The 25,952-nt window shown below is 42.7% G+C and overlaps 1 protein-coding gene across 2 annotated transcripts in view; it reads left to right on the forward strand.

Moving 5' to 3' along the window:
- The window catches only part of STX16 (syntaxin 16), a 91,137-nt gene that overhangs the window by 30,598 nt on the left and 34,587 nt on the right, over window positions 1-25,952 (forward strand). For both annotated transcript variants that reach the window (XM_086932632.1, XM_086932633.1), the window contains exons 2-4: window positions 16,656-16,763; window positions 17,987-18,127; window positions 24,554-24,716. In XM_086932632.1, the coding sequence (XP_086788758.1) occupies window positions 16,656-16,763; window positions 17,987-18,127; window positions 24,554-24,716 (412 nt within the window). The remainder of the gene's footprint in view (window positions 1-16,655; window positions 16,764-17,986; window positions 18,128-24,553; window positions 24,717-25,952) is intronic.

The following is a 25,952-nucleotide window of genomic DNA, read 5'->3' on the forward strand; positions in this document are numbered from 1 at the left end:
CAGCGGTTGTGCACATGAAATTACAATGCAACCACCGCTTTGGCGGTCGCATTGTGCGTGTTTATCATTGCGGTGGGTGCTGTTGGCTGCAGCACCCGCCGCAATGGCAAAAAATGTCCCTGCACTACGTGGCATGCACCACACAATGCCTGCTATCTAGAGCAGGGAGCTGTAGGGGGGCACCATAGATGCCCCCCAAATGCCAAATTAACATGCCCCTGCATTACGGGGGCCCGCACTGGGCCCCCAAAGTACATCCCTGCCAGCCTTTCAATGGCAGTTGAACTGTATTAGACAGGCTGGCGGGGATGCATCATCCTAGTGTGGCGGATGGTGGCTGCTAGGCACCGCCACCATTCTAGGGATGCAGGGCGGGTCGACAGGCAATCTTAACAGTTGCCTCTGTCGGACCAGTGGCAGACGGGCCTTCCGTCTGCCAGGCATATCGCCTGCCATCTTGATCTGGCTGGCAGAAAAAGGGCTTACGATGGCGGTGAACCCGCCACTGGCAGCCTGCCTGTGGTGGGTTCACCGCCATCCTAATCACCCCCAATGTTCCTGGGCTTTTCTCATCTTTCTTTCTCCTTAATGATGGAAAGTTGTGTGCTGCATTGTATGATAAACTAGACTTCCTTTGTAGGATCATTCTACATTTACTTTGCAACACATGGAGCCTCATTAAGATATCGGTCTGAAAGCAATCCGACCGACTCCTTGTCTGAATCGGTTCAGACCGACTCTGGTTCGGAGAGACAGACTGACTGATTACGATGTTTCAAACACCTTTCAGTCGGACTCCCATTGACCTTAATGGGAACCTGTATTCCAACCAACACAGGCTCCCATTGAAACAAGCATTGGCATAGCCAATAGGTCTCGCTTTTGGTACCTTATAAGTGTTTAGCCATGCAACAGTTGATGTTGTTGCACCAAGGATATTGTGCTGCATAACTGCGAGCTGTGAACCTGATAAGTGTTAGGACAGTGCATGGGGCAGGGAGGTAAGCACAGCCAGCTTTGAACCTGATAAGTGTTGGGACAGAGCGGGGGCAGGGGGGGTAAGCACGGCGAACTTTGAACCTGATGATAAGTGATAGGACAGAGCGGGGGCAGGGGAATAAGCACGGCAAGCTTTGAACCTGATGATAAGTGTTAGGACAGAGGGGGTAAGCACGGCGAGCTTTGAACCTTGTAAGTGTTAGGACAGAGTGGGGGCAGGGGAGGTAAGCACGGCGAGCTTTGAACCGTATGATGTAGGAGAGTAGGGTCTGCTATCCTATGGTCACCCCAATTTTTGCTTTTTGCTTCACTGGTTTTCGACTTACTGAGGCTGTGGGCCTGCTAATCAGACCCCCAGCCTGCTGTTCTCTCTCTAAATTCATAATACATGTGCTATAGGTACATACCACAATTGGAAATGGACTCCTTGTCAGCCCCTGTACCATGCACTATAGGTGCTCAGGGCATAGGTGCCACCAAGGCCTACCAGGGGCTGAAGCATAGCTTTTGCCACCCCTGGCTGGTTCTTAAATTGACACAACTGGCTGATCACTCAGCTGGGGCAAGTGGGTGTAATCACCCCTTGCTTAGATATAGTATACCTATATCTAAACCTATATCTGGACACATATATAGCCTGTAAGCCACTCCTATGGAAGGCCTCATCAATCCTGGAGGCAGAGTGCGTGGTTTTATGTGAGATGGAGCTCTGGCATGAGCTGAGCCTGTCTGCAGCTGTCGGGAACAACTCCCTAAGCTGATCCGGGATAATGCCATACCATATACTCTTAAGCGCCTTATAATCTTCGCGGTTATATAGCAACTTTGGTTTGGCTTTATCAAAACATGTCGTGTAAGGTGTCATACGAATTGGAATACTACCCCCTCGCCAGTTCTGGCGACGGGGGTAGCATTCCACCCTTCTAGAGGGATAAGACATGTTACTTTGCTGAAACGCGGTTGATTTAAAATGAGCCTCAGATCCACAAAATGGATGCCTCTGCCACAGACACGGGTCTGGCCTCCTGCTGCTGACCGAAACTCAGCAAATGGTGGCCTGGACAAAGGGTTTCCTGTCGAAGGGCGGTGTTAAAACCCCCCAGACAGGAGATAGTGGATTGTAGCAGGGAGGTTTCAAAGAAACCAGACACTGCCTGGGGAGCACAAGGCTGCCCCTTGCATAATCCGGCCAAACCGGTTCTGGGGCCTTCCAGCCCCAGTCCCAGCGCGGCCTGGATCAAAGGAAAGGGGTGTAACCACCCCCTTCCTGGGTCCCACCCATAGGAGGGGACCTAGCAGGATGTCCAGCCCACCAGATTCGAATAAGAGTGGGAGCAGTGCCAATGCAACTCAGATCATCCTGAAGAAACATAAGAAACGAATTCTGGACCCTTCGACATTCTACTCAACATAGAAGACTGAAGAATCTCCCTTGTGGTCAAGGAGTGACCACCCTGTGCAAACAGGCACCATCCAGCCCTCGACCCTTGCTTTGTTGCAGTTCCCGCCGGAACTCGAGCGACAGAGATCGACGAGATCAAGCTTGCCTGCCTTCTCCCTGCCCGATCCACAGTCCCTGCAGAGCTGAGACCAGTGGAGGCGACCGGAAGCGTGGGGCACGCCATCTTGAAAAGGCCACGAGACGCTGACCGTGCAGCCCACGAGTGATCCTCGAAGCTGTGCACCGGGGTTTGAGAAGCCCCCACCCCGAGCTACACTTGCACCAAAGCTACCCCCTCCACACTCGACGAGTGCTGCGTGGGGCCCTTCTGCCTGTGTTGGCTCGACGCGTTGGCCCGGTCACTTGCCAGCTGGCTTGTGGCCCCTGTGCCGACGAAAACTGAAATACGACTTGCTTTTCTGGTTGCTCCAGATCTGCACCAGCTCCTGTGAAAAGGAGCCCCCACTCTGACCCTCCTGGTTCGAGTGATAAGCAATCTCCCGGTTCCGCGTGGATTGCTTTTGCCAAGTGCTGTTTGCTGCAATCTTGAAGCCAACGGTGCTGACGGCGAGAGCCTACGTGGGACAGATCGTGACCTGCTCCTGGACGTCGCAGATGCCCCAGAGCCCACGTGACAGCGGAGAGAAGCCTATCGACAACCACCTGATTGCGCCCGACATTGCCTGGTTCCGTCCTGGTTCCACCCTGGTCACTGCTGAGTGACCCAGACTCTGTCCCCTCTGCTTTCAGGTACTTTTCTACTTCGATCCACCCTTGGATCGCACCGGACACTTCTGCTTCACATCGCCTGCAGCTGCAACAGCTTCAAGCACCAAGAGCCTGCGTGTCAAAACCCGACGCCACTTCGACCCTGTGCACCCACAGCCTGTGGGTGAGGTAACATTGCAACGCCGGTGTTCCCACACTGGTACACACCTCTAGGGTCTGTGTCTTGAGTTTTGTTCCTCTAGGTTCAGCGGAAGTATCTTTTAACTCACTTTGTGTAACTTTTACGCACCATTGACATTGCATTGGTGCAAGCCGCACTTTCCGTGCTGCACCCGAGTTCCGTGGGCTACTCCCGACTTCAGCATTGCTAGTCCTGACTGCTCCCAGCGATTCCCTAGGCCCTAGGCCTAACCACTGTTCGATTGGTATCTCTTATACCACTTTCTTAATATATGGTTTGAGTGGCCACCTGCCCTCATCCATAATTGTGCAACTTTGTATGTTATACTGTGCTTTTGATTTAACGCTTGTGCCCCTTTCCTCATAAAGAGTACTGGGGAGTAATTTAGAAATAAATACATATATTTTTACAATATATACTTGTGTGGTGTCCTTTCAATTGATTACAGGATTGTATGTGGTAAAACAGCTCGCTTAACACGACCTCTTAAGTTAAGCCTTTAAGGCTGCTTAGTCCATGCTACCACTAGGATAGCTTGTCTAACAAGGTTGACTTACAACCAGACATCTTTGGGGTTTGTTTGGACTGATACCAAGTGGTTCCAGAATTGGAAACACTACATATCAGGCCAACTTCTCACATATGATCATTGTTCGGACAGAGTGGGGGGCAGGGGGTAAGCACGGCGAGCTTTGAACCTGATGATCAGTTTTAGGACAGAGCGGGGCAGGGGGTTAAGCACAGCCAGCTTTGAACCCGATGGTAAGTGTTAGGACAGAGAGGGGGCAGGAGGATAATCACTGCGAGCTTTGAACTTGATGATCAGTGTTAGGACCGAGCAGGGGCAGTGGGATAGGCACGACGAGCTTTGAACCTGGGACAGAGGGGTTAAGCACTACGTATTAAGGGTAAGTGGCCGCTTCTATGACCTCCCTAAAGCTGCTGGTTGAGAAGCTTGCAATGGACTCTGCCTCTCTTCCCCTCCTCTTTGAAAAAAGGGGGGGGAGAAGGTGGAGAGAAGAGCTGCAGAGCGAAGCTGCTGGCAGACTCTGACCTTGAAGCCTAGAGGTGGGGGCTAAAGGAGCGAGCAGCCTAGAGTGGAAAGGGTGACAGGGACCCTTGTTTTCAAGAAATGAAATGCACTGTTCATGCCCTATTGACAAACTTCCATGGCATGAATAGTGGTGAGGCTTGCAAACAGGGGCAGTTTCCCTCCTCCTTGTCCAAAGGGAGGGGTCGAGAGGGGCTGGAGAAGGTTCGCGCAGGGTTGTTTTTACTTTGGAGATGAGGAGAATGGAATGCAGAGGGAGGAGAGAACAGCCAGGGCCTGTGTACCATGACGAGAGAGCAAAGCCACATGGCGCCTCTGTTCGTAAGCGTTTGCCCGTCCACATGCACGCAAGCTCTAGGCCACAGTGGTAGCTTTTTCTGAAGCCCTTACTAAAAGTCTCGCCAGAGCACAGCGCACGCGCTGCTCTAGGCTCGACCTAAAAAGGTGTGATTGCGGAAAACCTGCCACCCTGTCGCAGGCACCCCATAGTGCCTGCAACACTGTGCATGGTTGTAAAGAGGGAATCCGTGGGTACCTTCATGGGCCACAATCGTTGGCCTCCGGGTTATGGGGGCCAAGCTACGGGCCCTCAAAGTCAGTTTCCGATAGTCGTTCCGTGTCGGGCAGACCGATTTGGAAGGCTGTCCAAATCTGACATTGTAATACATCAGTCGTAAATTGGTCCATAGAGCTGTACGAATCGGCTCAGACTGACTCAGATTCTCCGAATGCCAGTCGTAACAGTTTCGGAATGACTGAACGGTTACCTTCCATCGTAATCGGTCGGTCTGAAACATGGGTTACCTAATTGAACAAAGAGAAGTTTAACGTCAAGCAGTTGTATAATTGATCCCCTTGGAGTTTGATCTTTGAGAAATCGAGTCCTTCATTGACACCAAGTTATAGCACAAATGAAGAAAGTCTGCACTTTTTAAGAATGCACTTTGAGTTGAATTGCCAATACAGTGTTTGTGCACTTTGTTAATAATCGTGCTTCACACACGTACACGTCCTTCGCTGTTCTAGACATGCGGGTGCGCCCTTTTTGCCTGGGGCACATTTCAGTATGAATCACATGCTAGAGAGTGAAAAGTGAACACATGTGCTGTCATTGGTATTGTGACTTACAGGAATATAAAGCTAGGGTGTGTGGAAGGTGCAGTGATGCCCCTCCCTCCCTTCCATCTCGCTGCGCCACGCCTTCCCTTGCCCTCACTAATGTGTATGCCTTCAGTTTGGCAGGCACAGACAACCAGTGACACTGCCTAGTGCAGGTTTTTCTGTCCTTAACGGAGAGATCGCTGCATATTGGACACCGATCAGAAACTAGCACAATTTTCTAGGCTGCCTGAACCCATTCTAAAATGGCAACAGCCCAAGAAACTTAATGTCATTTGCAACTCGTTTTTTAGCACTAAGAAATGACTGGTTTTTGGAACCACTAATCATGAAATGCGTATTTGATATGTTTGTTTAAATCTCATTCGATAATTAAGACGTTGCTACTTTCTAGTATATGGTCTTTACAGTGAGGGCGATGGTATAGTTGATACCATTGATATTTTTCCCAGGTTTCCTGTTTTGGAATAATTTGTTCAGTGAGGTTTTATTTCCATGTGCTGCAAAAACAAACGAATACTGATCTCACAGGAAAATCTCGCTGATCTGTTTGTCCTTGACATCTGCTTTACTGGCGTGCCTTTTCAATCTTGTTGCAGATATTTTAATTGTTTGTCATTGAAGTGCTTACTTCAGGTATTCTTCACTTGTATCTTTGTGAAATGTTTATCGGCGTTTCTCCAAACATCCTGGTTAGATGGGGCACTGATGTTCTAAAATGCTAATGAAATTCAGCAATTCTATAGTATATAGTTCTTACTAGCTGTTTTAAAGAACGTGTAGTTTATTTTCTACCACTGCCTCCCATGTGTATAGGTCAGACAGTGTCCTGATTTTTCCCAAATTGTCTATGGGTTTATCAGTTTCACAGTGTGAAAAAGATGAACAGTTCTGGATGGTTAGTGTTCCGAGATTTGATTTCCTATCGTAGCAAGCTATAGGAAGTCAAGGGACTTTTTATCCCAACAAATATCTACACTATTACACATATTGTAGACTTCCCCATCAATCCACTCATGGCTGTCTGCCGTGTAGCTCCTCTTACCTATGTAAGCATCTCCTGAAGTGAGTTTTCCCCCTCCTTGCTAAAAGGTCTGTAAATCCAGATGAACTCTTGTACTATTACCATTTCTTATCATGGATATCTTCATGGAAGGAGCTGCTCCAGTTACCTGCCCTAAAAATACTGATCAGCAGAAACTGGGTCATGTCCTGATATATCGCCGAAACAACCGCATCGTAGTTGTCAACGATGCCCAGACAACTGAGAACCTGAACTATTAATTTCTCTTGACCTAATGAAAGTGTTCAAAATTGTTGGTCATCATGCCTGCCTCGTCTACTTGTCCTCCAACACAGGAATCATTGGCTATGACTGGTTACTTGCAATCCTTTGACACAGAACACTGTCTTTTAAAAAGTCGTCATCGCCTATGCTTTCCTTTATCTTCAGTTCCTCCACCTTTTTTCTCTAGAGAGATTTAATCATTATTGGGAACTCTTCATAGTCATGCTTAAGACTTCTCCATGGAACATTGTGGCAACAAAACGTACATTTACTTCAGTGTTTTGGTGGCTAAAAATCCATCAACTAAGATCCTACCTCTGCACCATGCACATTTGGATGCCCACTATGTATCTTAAATTCATCCTGCTCAAGACTGAATTTCTTCTCACATGGTTCACTGCTTCACCCATTTGATCATCAACTGTGCGTTTACACTAGCCTTTTTAGTTTGACTTTAGCCTTTTTCTGTAAGATGTTTTGAATTGCCTGGTTTCAGCTAAGCTCCCTTTGAAAACTCAAGATGTATCTGTTGACCTCTGTTCCTCCATCCAGGCCTTGGTACTCTCACACATTGTTAGTAGCAAAACTCTCCTCACTGGTCTCCCTGGATTCACTCTGCACCACAAACAACACTGCCATGGTATGGATGTACATCAGAAAGGGCTCAAGTGGAGAAAAATTAAGCAAGCCTGGGCTTTAGAACAATCTTTCCTCAATGTAAGGTTTTCCTTCTTAATTGTTCGTGATGATCAGGGGAAAATCTTTGCACTCCAGTTTTTGTAGGCATTGCAGGCCAGGGTAAAAAGTAAAGGTCCCTCCCATAGAGTCGACTAATTTTTTTTAATTTATTTATTAATGTACATCTATTGATTTAATTTTTAAGTTCTATAAAGCTCTAGCTAGACCTGATGGTATGTGAACGCTTTACATATTTTATGAATATTCTTAAAGAAGTACATAAGGAATATTGTGCGGGTCAACTGTCGTAGAGAAATATAGGACAATAAAGAAGTAAGGTAGTCCAGGTGGACACAATAGTAAATAACAATGTAGCAATTAGGTAATGGGACTGGAGACAGATTCAAGACTGCAGTATTAAGGCGACCACCCTGACGGATCTTGTCAAAGATGGCTGGATCTTTGGGAAACGTGGATCAGCTTGTGCTCGTGCTAGAGTAGTTGTTGAGTAGTAGAGATTTGAAGTCCTGTTTGAAGCAAGAGAAGGAGGGGTTGTGGCGGTGTTCTTTAGGGCGTGAGTTTTTAATTGGACTTCAGACAACCGTCTGACTTCAACATTTGCCTGGGAATTATTTTCAGTATGAGAGTATGCTTCTTTATACATCGGCTTGTTCCTTCTATTTATAGAAGCAGGCTGTCGCAGAAGGTTTTGATATGAGATATTTCAAATAGTCTCCTTAATATCCTAGTAGTTCTGCGAATTAGAAACAGGATAAATGTTCAACTGGACAAAAGTGAGTTTGACAAGACCAGTTTTAACTGAAAATGGCCTAAGACAGCATCAGCAATCGCTTACATTTTATTCGGATGACATTTTCAGGATACTTCTTATGTCAATAGATTACTGTAGTCTGTGGACCAGTTAAGCCCTAATTGTAAGCAAAATCATTTAAAAATCAACTTAAAACAGTAAACATGTTTTCTAAAAGTATAATGAAACTAACATGTTTTATTTTTAATGAAAATTTGGGTAGGACTATTAACCTCAGTATGTGATTTAATCATCACCTGAATTAGTCTAACTGAACTTTATTAAACAATGAGGTCATGCAAGGTGAGGTAGGTTTTCAAAAGTTTTTGTTGTACATTCCACCATATCATAGCTAGCATTGTAAAAAAAAAAAGTGAAGCCAAAATACTACCACAGTTACTATATGCGATTGATTTTAACAGCGTGAATATGAATCCGAATCTATTTGGAAATTCTTCCTTTAGTTTCATGCCACTGTTTGTCAGCTGGCTAGTAAACCACCCTATATGCTCAGTCTGTACTATAAAAGCTCAAGGAGATACTGTATAAACTGATATCTAGAGTGAATTACAACTGCTAAAGAGCTACCTACTCCTGTTAGTAAAACTGCAGAGACCGCCCGTTATAACATACAAATAGTGAAGATATCGGAATCGGTCTGTCTGTTTTCATATTTGGCTACAAACAGTTTTTGTTGTCTGCCAGAGCTCATGTCAACAAAAAATACATAAAGGAGCATTGCCTCGGGGCCAGCTGACTTCAACCATTGGCTTGTTAAGGTGAACCTCCTTCGGGCATTGGCTCAAGCGGGTGCCAGTCAAATTTTGGTATCCGTGCACAGCATTTCACAAATGTTTACATGTTTTCAGTGTATATTTTGCATTTGTAACTGGGCACAAAATAGCCTGCCTCCATAAACTCGGCTGATAATTTGCATTCACAGGCCACACAGTTTCCAGGCTCTTCATCCCCAATCCCCATCCAGAGCCCTTAATGGCTACTCTGCTACTCAGCTGTGCCGAATAGTGAAGGTGTAAATTGCAAAGCAACATACCTGCTGGTGCTGCTGCCATCGGGTACTTCGCTCCTGTGGTGGTGGGAATTCCTCTACCTTCTCCACTCCATAGGCCACCTGACATTGCAGTGACATTACCTCCGAGATACCATCTCACCTGAAAAAAGCAGGAGAGGCACTGCCTACTACCAATAAATTGCTGGAGGGGGAAAAGAGCTATGTGCTGACCAAGTTAACCATCTGGGCTGGGATTGATAGGCCGCGGGCCAGTGCAGACTGTGTTAGACCCCAAAGGTGTAAGCCATACTTGTTGATGCAGCCTCAACACCGACCACCTTAACACCTTGCATGCTGATGACGGCCCCCAGCTGTCATGCACTACGGTGCTCGTGTGCTGATGACGGCTGGGGGCCGTCATAAACCCGCCCACTCGCGATTCTGCCGCACAGGCGCAGAAACGCGGCCGCATGGAAGGGGTTAAAAAGCATCACATACTTCAGAGAAGTCTTTAGTCAGAAATCACATTTTTTCTCTTCATTAATCCACTTTCAGTCCAATCCCTTATTCTATTACACTGCAATCTTTTATTCAGGTTCATAATTTTGGGTAAATGACACTTCGGAACCCCATATTGTCAAATCTCAAACTTGTGGATGTTTAAACAGTGAGATCCAAAGATGACATTTACTTTGTTTGTTATCATTTGAACCACTTGCAAGGCTGTCTCAAGGAACCAAAGCAATAATATTCTAAATTGAGGATTCATTGAAATAATCCGTATCCCCACATCTCCTTTTAGGTCCATTTCTTGTCAACATAGGATTGATCTCTCGTGCTAAAGACTGGTGTACATGATTATGTAATATTTCGGTGGGTTTTTATCTTATTTTCTAATTCTCGTCACATGTATTAGTGACATTAATTCTGTTGGGCAAAGGTGATTTTGCGTTCTAACTAGCCACTTTACTTTTCAACCCCATGTCAGTTTTGCAGGTACAACAAACACATTCCCAGGGTGCACGTCCTTCAAGAATACAGACCTTTAAATGTGCTGTTAGCAGCTCACTTTGTGCAAGGCACCAGGAAAATATTTAAAACAATTGACTTGTTCCAGAATATGCACGTTGCTGCCAAACAGAACACTCAACAACATAAGCCCCTTAAAACAAAGAAAACATAAACCTAAAGCACGGCAAACCTGTTGGCTTTGCCAGTTCCTGTTAAAATTATGGTACAACATTTCATGAAAAGCTGCTGTTTTAATAGTAAATGTTATTTTTACTGATCGAAACCAGAGCACAGTGACTACTTTAGTCAAATATAATCCATCTGAAATACTTATTTTATCTCAATTTTACAGTGTGGTTTGAAGAGATTTCTTTTTTTAATGGGGCGACCCACATAGTATGCTTCTCAGGCTGGTTCGTTCTCCATCCCTTTATACTAAAAGTGTGCAAAACCACGCTTCAGGGCAGGTTGTGGTCTTCTTCCCAGATGTGCCAGAAAGGTTTTATTTAAACCATTTTTGAACAAATGGTATCAGCAGGACAAATGACTCGTTAATATAAGGCTGAATCAAATATATATTTATTTATCAAGGAGTTTTATATAGCGCTAGCCTGACCCGAGGGTATCGGAACGCTTCACAGCAGTTTTTGAGTAAGATTCATACAATAAAGCTGTATTCTACATATAGGTTCGTAAGGTCCGTATCTGCTGAGCAGCATTGAGGTAGTACGTGAGTCCTGAGATAACCTCATAGAAAGCACGTTGTCTTGAAGTTGAACCGCTTAGGTGGGTGGGGGGGGGGCAGATAAGGATCAAATAGCAGGGAAGAGGTAAGTCTTAGAGCAGCAATGTCTGAGAGAGACGACGAGTAGGGATTTGCGTTTGGATGGCGGCTATCCATTCTGGAGAGAGCGGTTGAGGAACAGGACTTTTAGGTGGTTTTTGAATTTTGTGAAGGATGAGATAGTCCTGATACAGACTGTGATAGCATTCCAGATTTTGGGCTTGTTTCCGGCGAAGGACCGTGTGGCCGTTTTTTTGTTTGCGTGTTTTCATAGGGATGAGTAGTAGGGTGGTGGAGCTTCTGAGGTTCCTGGTCTGACCAGCCCTCTTGAGCTTAGAAGCCAAATACTCAGGTTTTCCTGTGTGCAGGCTTTGTGTGTGAGGCAGGCAGTTCTGAAACTGGCACTCAATTCGACTAGGAGCCATTTTAGTTCTCTGAGTGCAGGTGAAATGTGGTCTTATTTCCTGATTCAAGTGACCTTTCTAGCTGCTGCGTTGAGAGTTGTTTTGAAGGGAGCTGGGTGAGATTTAGTTGTACCAGTGAGGGTGGCATTCCCATAGTCTAGTCTGCATAGCACCAGTGATTGGGTGGCTTGTTTGAGTTTGTTGGTTGGTTGGGATGAATGGTTTCATTTTGTTAAGTAGCTTCAGGTTGACTAAGGCACTCTTTGCGGAGTTCTTGATGTGTTTGGCCATGTCGAGTTTTGAGTCTAGGGTGATTCCTAATGATTTAGCGGAGTGGGTCAGAGTGTGATTGCCGTTAAGAGCATCCAGAGCTTTTAGCCATTCTGAAATATGAGGGTTCTCTTCTTTGTTGGAGATGAGGAGGATTTTGGTTTTATCTTGGTTGATATATATTTGTTAAGTAACTTTCTCTTAAATGTATTCCTACAAAAGTGAATAGTTTGTATTTCAGATTAGGATCTAGTGTGGCAATTTGGGAGATCCTATTAACAAACTCAATTGTCGGAAAAATTATAAATATATAATTTATTCCGACAATTGAGTTTCTTAATAGGGTCTCCCAAATGGGCACACTAGTGTGTGTATATATATATATATATATATATATATATATATATATATATATATATATATATATATAATATCTCATCTCCTACGCGTTTCAAACCGTAATTCCTGTTCACTGCAGTGTTTGTCAATTGTCCCTTTAAGATTTCTATATTTATACCCTTGCACGCCCATGTATTGCCTGGTGCATGCTGGACCATGTAGTTTTCAAGTTATTACTATGTGCATATATCGTGCTTTATACATTGAGGGTGGTGTGTATCAGCGGGGTAAGATTATGTTACATCACTGAAAGCGTTCCAAAGATTATAGGAAGCGAGCGCTTTCTTACATCCTTGTTCTACACGAATGTGTTAGATCACCAATCAGTGTACCTGATATCTGATCATGTGTATAACTTGAGACTAAGTGTCATATCCAGTATCGGGCTGAGTGCCCTGGGTCCCCACTGTGTGTGCCACCATCCTCGTTGTAAGGTTAGTCTTAAAGGTTCATATTGGTTCAAAGTATCAACAATCTGGGTTTATCATTGGATTCTGTCAATCAACGGCATTCCTAATTATTTTCAAAATTCATGTTTCAAGGCTATATATGGCAGTCTTAATATCAATGTTTCCAAAGCAGTGGGATGTGGCTGTGAAAGGGAGCAGACTGGTGGCTTCCATACCAAAAATAAAGGGCTTAAGCTTGGAGCTCTTGTTCGTGTTTGTCTGCTTCTTAATCAAGTGGGAGCAGGATATATATATATTCAAACTGCATTTAATGGAGCAGGCTGCAGAATGCTGTACAGAAAAGTTTCACCCCAAAGTTCAAAGTGCCTGACGCGTTTCGTGCGGCGTCGCACTTCATCAGAGGCATCAATCGTTCACTGCTCGTAGCATTCATCTTTTTTAAATGACTGTGACCACGTGCACAATGATGAAGTGCGACCCCGCACGAAACGCGTCGGGCACTTTGAACTTAGGGGTGAAACTTTTCTGTATAGCATTCTGCAGCCTGCTCCATTAAATGCAGTTTGAAACCTTCCTGTGAGTGGCTTCTCTAAAATTGGGCAACTTTCTTTTGGAGATATATATATATATATAAATAATATATATCTATATCTATATCTATATCTATATCTATATCCAAAAGAAAGTTGCCCAATTTTAGAGAAGCCACTCACAGGAAGGTTTCAAACTGCATTTAATGGAGCAGGCTGCAGAATGCTATACAGAAAAGTTTCACCCCTAAGTTCAAAGTGCCCGACGTATGTATATGTATATATATATTTATGTTTACCTCTCTTGTCAATGTGAACAGAGTTATGGGTAGAATGTCAACAAGCATACAGAGAAAACTGTAAATTGTCAGTTATTTCAATAATTTACTACAGGTATTATAGCACCGAAAATACAGGCTGAAAAATATATCAAGAAAAGCAAACTTACTGAGCTTCCCAGCAAAGGCTTTCCATGTGCATTGATCTGAAGACATTGGTTCAGGTTGGCCAACTCAAACCCACACATACAGCTTTACAGATGCATTATCTGGCCTGCCTCTGGACGGCAAGTACATTAGCTTTAACAGCTATTAAAAATTAACTTTTCAGAATACTACCCGCTCCAATTTCCAAAACAATTTTTTGCAGTACATTTTTTTCCTTCCATTCAGCTTCCATTAGTAATGCATATCTCAAAGCGCCCGAAGCTACTCTTTGTGCAGCCTCATTTTATGGGGTTGTCATGGCACTACCTACGTAGAAGCCTAGACGATGCATTCAGAATTCAATTGAGTGCTGTCGTTTGATGATTGCTGTACGCCTACTTAGAGCTCCACAGTCTGTTGTAGCTTCACAATACAACCTGTGTTCAGAAAGTGCATCGCAGTGACTGCTTCAGGGCTACACGCCACCATTGAACCCCAGGCAGTGGCCACAGTGACACGCTTGGGACAAGAGTGCGATATACGGTTACTGCTGAATGGTGGATCTGGATTACTGTAACAGTAGGAACCCTCATGCAAAAGTTACTTTGGGTGTCTAATTCTAGTTGGTGACTGGCACAGGATCCCAAGAGTAGGGCTTGGGTGCATGCTCTAGAGGAGACATGGGTGCATAAGTAGGGTAGAGTGAGGCGAACAGCAGACTTTGAGACTGTTTATCGAAGCCCACGGATAAGATTTATCAGTGCATTTTCTTCTGCGTGAACTGTATGCAGTTGCACCTCCTGCCAGCTGCAGAGGGCAATGCATTGCTCCTGCCCCCTGATTTACAAAACTCTTTTACCCTTAATACAGGTTAGGCGCAGGGTTTCCTCGTGGCTGGAATTAACAATTGTGGTCCTTATCTCCGTGCACAAACTCGCTTACTACCGGTTAATCGTCACAGAATGAGGAATGAATTTGGAGACATTTGAGGCACATTTCACACAAAATTCCCAGTTCTTGTGTTTTACCGGTCCCATCTACTTTGAGCAGGTAGTAAATTCAATCATCTGTCACCCATATTTCATGTCCTTAAAGAGGGGCACAGTTGCACCGCTCCCTCCTGCGATATTTTCTGGATGCAACCGTGCTTTCCCCCAGTACCAACGTGGTATCCTCAGAAGTGGCTGGGTAGGGTCTTCTTGGAGCCGTCAGAATCGCGGCCCTTGCTTCATTTATTGGTGGGTGCTGCTCTGTTGCAGTCCGCAGTGGAGCCCAGATGCTCTTGCCCCTCTGACCCGTTCACCCTGCCCCTTATGCCCGTGGCTACAGTGCTGTTTGCTAGCACAAGGCTGCGCCCACGTTGTGTTTGTGAATCCTCCACCCACAAGGGTTTCTAATGCGGAGACAAACAATCCCAGGCCCATGAAAGAGAAGCACCTTTCTCTCTGCATAGCTACATCTGTTGCCATGGTAACACCGCCATGGAAGGTAAGTAACTCGTTCATGAGTAGTTTCCTCCACGTGATAATGCTAGCCATCAAATCGGTGAATACTACCTCGGAAAGCGCTCTCTTTCCGTGCTCTGACAATATCGCCTTAGCAAGCCCTCGAGGAAACAGCGCGGACTAAAATGTGACCCGACTGGCTTTTGTAGTTTGCTCGTATATTGCATTCATAATTCCCCTGACGCCCAAATCGATGCAATTAGAATAAGCCTGACATGAGCAGGCGTTCCGGCACATTGCTGAAGGGGGCAGGCAGACTGCTCCAGAAGATTCTTGACCGAATAGCTTCACTTGCCCATTCGTGCTCATGTCATTTAGGCTGTCCGACCATCTGAGATCGCAGGGGGGTTGTAACTCGAGGTGAGGTTGAAAATGCATTCAAATAATCATAGATGCTATTTTGAAGGAAACCCAATTTTTAGGTCTTGGGCTAGCCGAAACCTTTTCATTTGACTAAAATTGTGTGTTTAATAGACCTAGTCATCCATTGGTCCGTTATGACACTTTTCATCGCCCACTGCAGCATACAACAATGTTTCATCCCACTTAATCCACTTGCTAACTTCATTGAGTGACGGCAGTCTTCTCTTTCACTTGGAGCACACCCACACACACAGTAGTTCCCTCAAGTGCCACAAGCTACTAAGGCTACGTGTGCTTTCCAAGAGAAAAGATTTGTTTGCTTTTAGCCAATGTTTTTTTTTTTGTTCGTTTGTTTTTTGGTAGAGTGACAAGGGCCTGGAAGCTGCCCAACAATAAACCTTTGATAAAAAAAAAAAAAAAAAAATCATAAAAACAAGCATTGACAAGCCAAAAGGCTGGTGGCCAGCATCAGACCTGTTGATAATTGTTTGTCGGAACCTCCAGACCAAAATGCTGTCTACACTTTGAGGCACTTGAACATGTCAAAGTAGGTTTAGACTGCCTGCATTTGCGGCATTGGTGTAGGCTAGCGAGAGTTAACTGCTGGTCCTACATGTATGACTGTGTGACCCTATGAGAGACTGGGTATTACCTTACTGGGATCATGGAAGTGGGAAAAAAATTGTACACCAGCATCAACTAAATTGAGAAAGGAGTCTCTCTGAAAATGATTAACAGGCCTGCTGGCCAGAAAATGCTTAGGCCGCATTCTTCATACTCCTAAGTCTCTATAGGATAATTGGGCTTTCTTTTAAACTCGTTCTGTTTTTCTAAGTTAAGATGCCTTCACACCAATTATGAATTAAAATGTGCACGGTCTGTGTATCACCCCAATAGGATGGAATTAGAAAGTAGCAACAGTTGTTGCAAGTGATTAGGAGAGTGACAAAGAGTATGATTTTGAACAAGGACTTATATAATAAACGTAAAAAAATATATTTATATAAAAAAAAAAATTTGGGGGGCATAAGGTATATTCTGGCAAATACATATCCGATAACTGAATAGCCCAAGTAAGAGAAGCGTGTTTAGGAAATGTGTGTGCTGTGAGTTGTGGTTGATAATGTGTGATATTGGTGTCCAAAGACCCATGAGGCAAATTATGTTGCGTGATGGAAGTATTTATTAGGTTTGCTAGAGAGATTGCTTTCTAACCCAAACATATATTTTCCTTCCTTCATGTAGCTCGCCGATGATCGCATGGCCCTAGTGTCCGGCATTAGTTTGGACCCTGAAGCAGCAATTGGTGTCACCAAGCGACTGCCGCCCAAATGGGTGGATGGAATTGAAGAAGTAAGTTACATTTCCACTCTGCTGTGCTCCGTGTCCACACAGCCAATGCTTTCATCTGGGTTTTGACAATAACTAAAATACGGTAAATCGAGTGTTTGTTTAGCAGGGCCTTGATTTAGAAGCAGATTGACTTGGAAGTTTGTCTGATATCAAAGCTGCAGTAGAGCAGGAATCCGTTAGAAACAAGCATTGGCAAATGTGCCAGAGCAAGCACAGACTGGCGTTCCAAAATGCAGTTTACATGCATTGCAGCACAAATGCTGTTTGACTTGAAAGCCTGCACATTGGCATACCAGTGCTAGGGAAATGTTTCAAGAAAGGATTGCTATCTGAATAGATCATATATATGAGATTTAAAAAAATGAAAGTTACAAACCGAGTAATAATGGAGTGTACTTTTGAGATGTAAAATAGTCCCTCATGCCTTCCAATGGAAACGCATAATGCAAGGTGGATGCTGCGCAAAATAGCCACTTGTTCGAGATGTCTGCAACATGCATCTAAACATTGCTGAAATCTGCTTTTCTGGCAAGTTCGCTTACTGTGCATCTTGTAATGTAGGACAGGGTGCTGCTTGTGAGCCAAAGGCGGTCCTGGTGATTTGTTCATTTGCACTTTGCATTGGCATCTCTATTTAGTGAGGGCAACCGCACGTTAAAAAAAGATTTGAAGTTTGGAGCACGTTGATCTACTAAGTGGTGACGTAGCGTTTTACTCAAAAGTGTATGGGTGGAGCTGATTTCATTATTTAAATAGGAGTCTCCAAAAAAAAGGTGGATTCTTTCCATATGTTTGAGAAGGACTGCTATTTCATGATCATCAGATCCTTTTCAACAAGTGCTGGAACAAATCTCCAAAACGTTGATGGCGCTAACTGTTTTGATTCCAAAGTCCGGTTTTTATAAGAGGGCACTTTGAAAACAAGTAAAAGATGCAGGCAGTGCGCAGGTGAAAAATGTATTTACTTCATTTTTAAACAATAAACATGCCATTTACTGGTCTTTTAGTCTACTTCGTTAAACATTCTATAGATTAAAACACCTTAGTCTTTTAATACCACTGCCCGTCGCAAAGCTTGTTCATAATGATTCCTCTTTGTTCTTTCTCCTATCAGTGAGTGTGTATATCATTACAGCATAACAAAATCATTTTCATACCACATTAGACTGCCTTGGTATTTCTTTAATAAAAATCTATAATGACTTTTTTTCTGGGGCTTTTAGATTCAGTATGACATCACCAGGATCAAACTAAAGATGAAGGAATTGGCCAGTCTGCATGATAAACACCTGAACAGGCCAACACTGGACGACAGCAGTGACGAAGAACATGCAATCGAGATCACCACCCAGGAAATCACGCAGGTGCGGTTTTAAGTAGGGATCTAAAACACATTTAGACCATGGATGCTGATGTAATCAGGAATATGTCAGTACTTCAAGATAACTTAATAAAGTAACTTGAATAATCTAAGATGTTAAGATAGAAACGATAACCCCATCAGGAGCAGCTGTCCTGCTGCTCAGCCCTCATCCAACTGACATTCACAAACCACTAACATTCCATTCATCCAACATTCCACATCACATGCATTCTAGCTGAGCAGCAGGAAGACTCAAGATACAACAGATGCATTTCTCTTTACTGGCCAAGTATTGGCAATGGATGTAGGTCTAGTTTTATTGTGCTGCACCCTTCACTCTCACAAGCACACCACTCAGTCTGCATTCATATGGATCTTTACCTTTGGTGTGCTGGGATAAGATCTAACCAAGAAAGAGGGTGTGCTTGCTCAGGTTTCATGGAACATGAACACAACTGAGAGCACACTAGAAGAGATGCAAGGCATGTAAGAGGGCATCTGTGGCTGAAGCAGAGAGCTGAGCTGTTTGGAACCAGTGCTAGACAGTGCACTGAGCACTATGCATGGTGTCTTAAAGCAATATTCATTTGATTGGTAACCTATGGAGGAAGTCCAATTAGGATTTAACAGAAGTGCACTTTGGTATATTAAGTGACCGACATAGCAGCTGCATTTTGCACAATCTGAAGGCAACAGATAAAATATTTTTGTTATTCGAGGAAGACTACATTCCTGTAGTTGAAACTGGATGGCATGCCTGCCTGGGTCATCAAACCTCTCTTTTTAACTTTGAGATAAGGAAGGATTTTTAATAAGCTCTTCAAAATGAAGTAACTTACGCCAGTGATATTATTAACATGCTGGCAGAAGGTAACATCAGTGCTGATACAAACACCAACATTTTTGGTCATATTAGCAGGAGATAGAAGTGGTCCAAGAGCAAGTGACAATGAAAATGTTCTGTCTTATCAGCCTTAAAATTCAAAGGGTTATCATCAAATATGTGATGGAAGCAAGACACTTCTGATGTTAAAAGTAATTGTCCAACATACCAATTTGCAGGATAAGGAATTAATTATTAGCAGCATAGTTTAAAAAGAAAGTTAGAAATTATACGGCAAAATAATGAATTACAGCAACTAAAGGAGCAAAACAAAACTTACAGAATTCTATAAACTGCACAGTCATTTTTAATCATTGTCTGGTGTTTGTACAAAAATCCTGGATTCACAATGTAAAACCCTTTCCTATTGTATTTGCTAGAGAGTTCATCATGCAAAACCATTTCCAGTTGCAAATGTCTGAGTTCATTCCCATTCCTATTTTCTCAGAGTTTACGATGCAAGGTCTCTTCCTGTGGTGTTAGCCACAAAAGTTAATCATGAAGAGCCTATCTTTTTGTATTTGTCAGAGTTCATAATATAAAAATGTGTCCCTTTTGAATTTTTGAGTAAGTAAGTTTACATTGTAAGACCCCTTCCTATTATAATTGTCACACTTGTCAACAAATTGTCCTTATTGTATTTGTCAGAGTACACAGTGTAAAACCCCTTCCTATTATACTTGTTGCAGAGTTCACAATGCAAAATCCTTTCCTATTGTATTTATCAGAGCTGTCACAGTACAAAACTCCTTCGTATTGGAGAAATCTGTCTGGTTCTGGATGTCCCAGGGCAATTAGTAGTTACTGAGCTCCAATTGCGACATTGAGAGCTCTCTCTCCTTTAATGTCCTAAAGTTCATGTATGTCTCTCCCTCATACTTGGGAGTAATTACCTCTTTTAGCACATCTCACAGTAATGCGGCAAAGCAGTCCGTGGTTGACTCGGGGAAGTGATGTGGCCTGAAAATGAAAACTCAGCAAGGCACACAAATTAATCGGTGTCCAGCCATTCTTCTTCAAACAGAAAACAATACTGTAAAGTACACACAACTAAATCCTATGCACAGAAATACAGATATTTACAAATGGTGTTGAAAACTGAAATCCCTTGTTATAAGGGCCTTGCAGAATCACTCAGTTACTGCAAACAAAGAATCCCAGAGAAATATCGTATGAGGTAACTAACCAGTTGCACCAATTCCGGTTCCTGTTACCTGTGAGGTACCAGGTGACAATTTACATGGCAGCAGGCTCTTACTCTTACCCCCCCCGCCCCCCACCACCTCAAAAACTAAAGGCCCCTATATCGGCCTATACACGATACTTTTCCTGATAAGCAAGGTTGGGCCTGCAGCATTGTCAAGACGTTCAGTGTAAAATGAGAGGCCTGTTGCCTTTTTTCACCACATACATTTTTTTTAAGTAAGCCTATTGGCTTTTAAAATGAACATGTGCCTCTCAAGGCAGATAACACATCAAACATTTTAGGCATACCCAAAATATACATCAATATGAACATAAAGTCTCCCTCAAAACACACTATGAATTTACTGTGACCAGACCTAAAACAGTCACCACTGTAGCCCTGAACTCTAAGTATTACCAAGCATAGCAGTGCAAGGCTGACTCATGGAAGTGCTGTGGACTAGAAACGCAGAACATTACTCAGTAAATCAATTTCCAGACATTCCTTTTTCTATAAAATGCAAAAAAAGTTCTTTACTGCGTACACACACAGCTAAATACTAATATCAAAATGACAAATATTTGTTTTTTCAGGTGAAATTATAAATTGGAACCCATCAGATATTGGCCCTTCACCTTAACCAGGGTACAGATCAGCTCTCTACGAGAAATATCCCATGGGACAACTGACACTATGAATGTAGTCCACTCCCGTTATTTGTGAGGTATTGTTTACAGTTGGAGCCTGATGGTGCGCAAATCGTCAAAAGTCTAGCAACAGTCACATATAGTCTTGTTGATAACCATCAGACTTTTCACATCTAAAAATGTTTGTCTACCGACTTCCTCATGTTGCTCACAATCTAAAATGATAGGCCTACTGCATTTGTCGCCACATTTAAAAATCAATAAAATAAGCCTTTTAAATTTAACATGAACTTAACCATACTGTTCTGGCTGGGTGAGACCTGTTAGTCATTACAGACTGAGCCAAAGTAGACATTGCCATGAAGTTTAAGTCTCATAATGGAGACATCAAGCATAAACTATGGCCAATCCTTAAACAAATCCTGTAGTAAACTCATCCTGTTTGTATTTTACAAAATCTTAACACCTCCTGTGGTGTTAGTGATGGACTTCACAATGTAAATGCCCTTCCTATTGCATTTGTCTGAGTTTGCACTGCAATACTTTTTCCTATTGCATTTGTCCTAGATTACAATGTTTTCGTTTTTTTAATGTTTATTTTATTTTGTTTGATTTTGTGCCAGTAAGGAAACACAAACATACAACATATACTTAACATCACAATGCGTTTCATAAAACATGAAAACAATTAATATAACCTAAACCCTGACTTCCTCTTATTTATACTAGATCATGAGCTATTCCATAGTTTAAAAAGCTCTTCGAATAAAAAATCTATTTTGAGGGAATATCACATATTATATTGGTAAACTTTCTCTTTTTATTCTATGAAATACAAAATCTATAATTATATGTCGGAGTCAACAAGGAGAAAAAAAGTGCAAAGTGCCATAATAGCTAATACAATCTAGAGCTACAAAATGTAAGATGAGATTAGCATTGGAATAATAAAAATATGGTTTACATTGTAAAAGCTATTCCTACTTCATTTGGTTCACAAATGTTAACCCACTACTGTTATATTTGTCTGGAAGTTCATAATGCAAAATATCTTCCTTCTGTACTGGTCGCAGGTTACATAATGTAGAAGCACTTTCTACTTTATTTGACCTGGAGTCTGCATTAGAAAATACTTTTTTACACTCATTACAACAAAGTATATACTATTCCACACAAATGCCTTTAACATATGATCTGCTTTTCACAATAAATAATTCAGGCCTTCTGATTTTGTCGTGTTTCATAATTAACAGGTCTAATCTACGCTATCTGAGATAACATTTCCCACTGCCTTGGGCAATGACTTTTCACCATAACAAACTCCGGGTTACAGTATTGAGAATAATCAGCAGAAGCACATGTCTGTTCAATGAAATTTAGAAGGGTGGAAAATGAACAAGTTAGCTTAGTGCTTCTTTTGATGTCAGAAGGTCTGGGAAGCTGCATTTTCAAGCTAGACCTAAAAAGTGCACTCCACTAGATACTGTACAATTAACTGTGTACAGTTTAGTTTGCCAGGCCGATTTAACACAGATAACTTTTTCAGTTTGTCGCTCAAAGCGAAAGATTACCTTGACATTTTTGGACTCGCAAATCCGGAATTAGTTTGTAACTGAAATTCACCATCTTTACACCATTCTGTGTAGTTATACCTGTACGTTGTATTAGTGAAAATCAGTGGAAAAAATATACTATGTACTAAAATAGTTGTATTTTATGATACATCCTCCCCTATGGTGAAATGTTTGTTCAGCCAAGTCAGTTGAAAAATCGAGTAAAAACCACTTATTACTACCATGAACCCAAAGATAATCTACCGATGTCTATATGATCCCTGAAAACTAAAACCCTCCATCTTCTACAGTGCTCTACACACAAAGTAGCAAAAAATGAAAGTCCGCCATCAGCGGGCACCAAATTGATAAAGAATAGTCCTATGTAGAAGCCAGAATGATTGCTCCAACTCTTCCTCCATGACTCAATCTCAGCTAGTCATAGGCCACATAACCGTTTGTATACCTGAAAGATGATATAAGACCAATGTAAGTACATATTAATATGTGAAGGGATCTACGATTCCCTTGAATATGTGGTGGTGTTTTGCCCCCCACTGAGAATCTTTTAGTTAAAAGTTAGGTATTCAACAATTTGCAGTCTCTGTCACAAGAACCATATCTAAACGTTTTAATCCAAGACTTCACACAGAACCAGTCATACATGGCACACATGGAAATGATATTCTTCCATAGTTTAAAATTGTTAACCGTCACAACAAAAAACTACCAACTGCTCGCTTTCACTCTCATTGGTGGAACACCCATTTCTCTGTTCACTTTGCTTACTCCCATCCCTTTACTTTATTATTGGCAAACATAGTGTTCATTATCTGCCCTCCCTTCCACAAGCTCGGACAACCAGTTCGGTAAAATAACTTTGAATTTGTCTTTGCTTGATAGCTAGTCTCTTTACATCTACATATTTTATCTTGTACACGATTGACACAAAATGCAATTGCAGTCCAATATTTTCTCCTCCCCTTTAAATTTTAATAAATAGCTGATCACACTCTTTAATAAGTGTTTTACCCCAGTTCCAGGACCGTGTCAATAATGAATTTAGAAATTAATTTTTAATCTCAGGAAATAAATCTTGCCTCTTGGAAAATGTGTCCATTGTTCTTATTCCTGTTCAGTTGTTTTTAACGCATTTGTTTACAGAATGTGCAGATATTCATACATGTAGTTAAACTGTAATTCTGTGCCCCTAAATATTTGTTGCACAACTGATTTACAAATAACAGAATGCATATGTTTTGACCACATCGGACTACTTTGCGAAATAGCATGGTTTCTAGTGGGCCCATAAAAAGACCACTGCTCTGATAACACTATCAAAAAAACCCTGTCAAGGACACCGACCTCCTGTGGTGGCATCAAACCTAAATATAATGCCCTGAACAGAGAATATTAAAAATAACCTTTAACACAGTCTACAAAAGTATGTATTTTAGGTTGTACATGCAATTTTACCTGAGGAGAGCCACATCAACAGACTTTCTAAACACGGTCTCTACAAGTGTGTTAATCTACATGTGTAAAAGCAAAAGATACATCATACTGATGACATTGTGGTAGTTCCCTTTTTAGGTCTGAACATGCAGAATACTTGTTTTTAGTCATATGACTCCATCTGCCATGATCAGATCAGATTTGTGGTAAACAAAGTTTTGTCAGCAGGCAGCCATTTTAAAATTGGCTGTGGAAGCCTGCTACTTTGTGATCAAGTAAAAAGGGTTTTAGTTTAAGATTGTTAAAGCGATCTTTTGTAGATCAGAAAGCTTCATCCAGTATGATAATAAAGAATGTGTCTTCGTATTTAGGGTTCATGGGCTTCCCTTGAATCAAGTGTCATTAAGTATGCACCCTTAAAACCTAGGTTTTTGGAAAACGAAACCTATGTATGTATTTTTAGGGCCTTTTTAATTTTGTACACATTGTACAGAAGTAAATTTAAGAGCGCAAAAACAAATTTAAGATTGTTTATAGCATCAGGCTATTTTAAAGTTTATATTTATGGGATTGACAGGTTATCAGATGTCTTTTTTTTTTTTTTTTTTTACTTCTTTTTGCCAATGTCAATAGTGGTACACTATTCTGTACGGCCTGTATTCTGTGCTCATGATCTTCTCACATAGCTTTACCTTAATTTCAGCTTTTTCACAGATGTCAGCGAGCTGTGCAGGCTTTGCAGACCAGGTCACGCAGTTGTACGGAGCAAGAAGAACGAGTACTACGGAATGTCGTGTCTTCCTTAGCCCAGGCCCTCCAAGACCTGTCGACCAGCTTCAGGCACACACAGTCTGACTACCTGAAACGTAAGTATGCACGCTGTCTACCTTTTACACAAGAGTAGCAAAGGTGTGCACCTTGCTATTCTTTTATGAATAAAATATGTTGGATGAACATCATTTACAGTGATTTAAAATAGAAATCCTACTTTTGGTCAGGTTTTTGTTTTGGTCTTTCAGTAAAACAGTTTGATTCTAAAAAGAAATCCCTAAAAAACCTGTTTGATTCCTTGGTGTATCCTGCCAGTGTGTGTGTAGGGAGGCCATCTTGCACATTTTCAGTATGCTTCAGCTCCCTGTGGTGTGCTTTTGGACCACAAGGATCCGTAAGGGCCTCCCTCCAGTTGGACTACCACCGTGTATACACCCTCTGCACTGCCTGTGCCCCTCAAACCCGTTTCACTGGCTTCAGTGCTGACTTTAGGCCTGGTTCCACCATCTGCACTGGTTCCGGAGGAAGATCCACAACGTATAGTGGGTTCCTACTTGGAAGTTGAACTGGTCTTGACCCCTGTGGAGGTGGCGTTCTGATCCCAGAGTGGTGTAGCCTATGGGCAAATCGTCCTACCACACTACATTTGCCACACAGTCACACACAGACTTTGCATTAAATGTATGGCTCAGACTCGACCAAAAGCCAAACCTTAAGTGACGATGGGGACAAATTTGTCCCACACTGTGACTAGTAGCATTGGTATGAAGAACTACATGATGCCAGGGGTCTGGACACCTCCCCATACACTGGGTTGGGATCTTCTCCTGGTCCAGCCACATAGGAGAGTGCATAGTTTGCAGTAGTGATCAGAAAGGCTGCTGTAGACCTTGATATGAAACCACTGAGGCAGATTGGTCAACAGACAGGTTACTCGTCACAGCCCAGGTCCCTGCAACCTTAATTTTCTCGCAGCACCCAATGCCAGAGAGCTTAGTAGTTCATGTGTCCACCAGTGAGATCAGCCCTAATGCTTTTCCAATGACCTCTCCTGACTGCAGATCCAAACTTATGGAGGCATTTGGCAAGCATCATGTTTTGTTCCACGGGCCTTGCCCTACACTCCAAAAATGCCAGCTGCCTTCTTTGCTGCTAAACCCATACACTATAGGACATGATCGATCAGATTTTACAGGCTGTCCCCGAATGCTTATGGGCATCCTTAGCCCAAACTATTTAGGATGGTAGAGATGCAGTCCAATTTGTTAGCCAGTTGGGCATAGACACAGCCGATTGCTTGTTCCTGGCAATTGACATGACTAGGGAGCTTC

Source organism: Lissotriton vulgaris, chromosome 7 (genome assembly GCF_964263255.1).
Source record: "Lissotriton vulgaris chromosome 7, aLisVul1.2, whole genome shotgun sequence".
Taxonomy (NCBI): Eukaryota; Metazoa; Chordata; class Amphibia; order Caudata; family Salamandridae; genus Lissotriton; species Lissotriton vulgaris.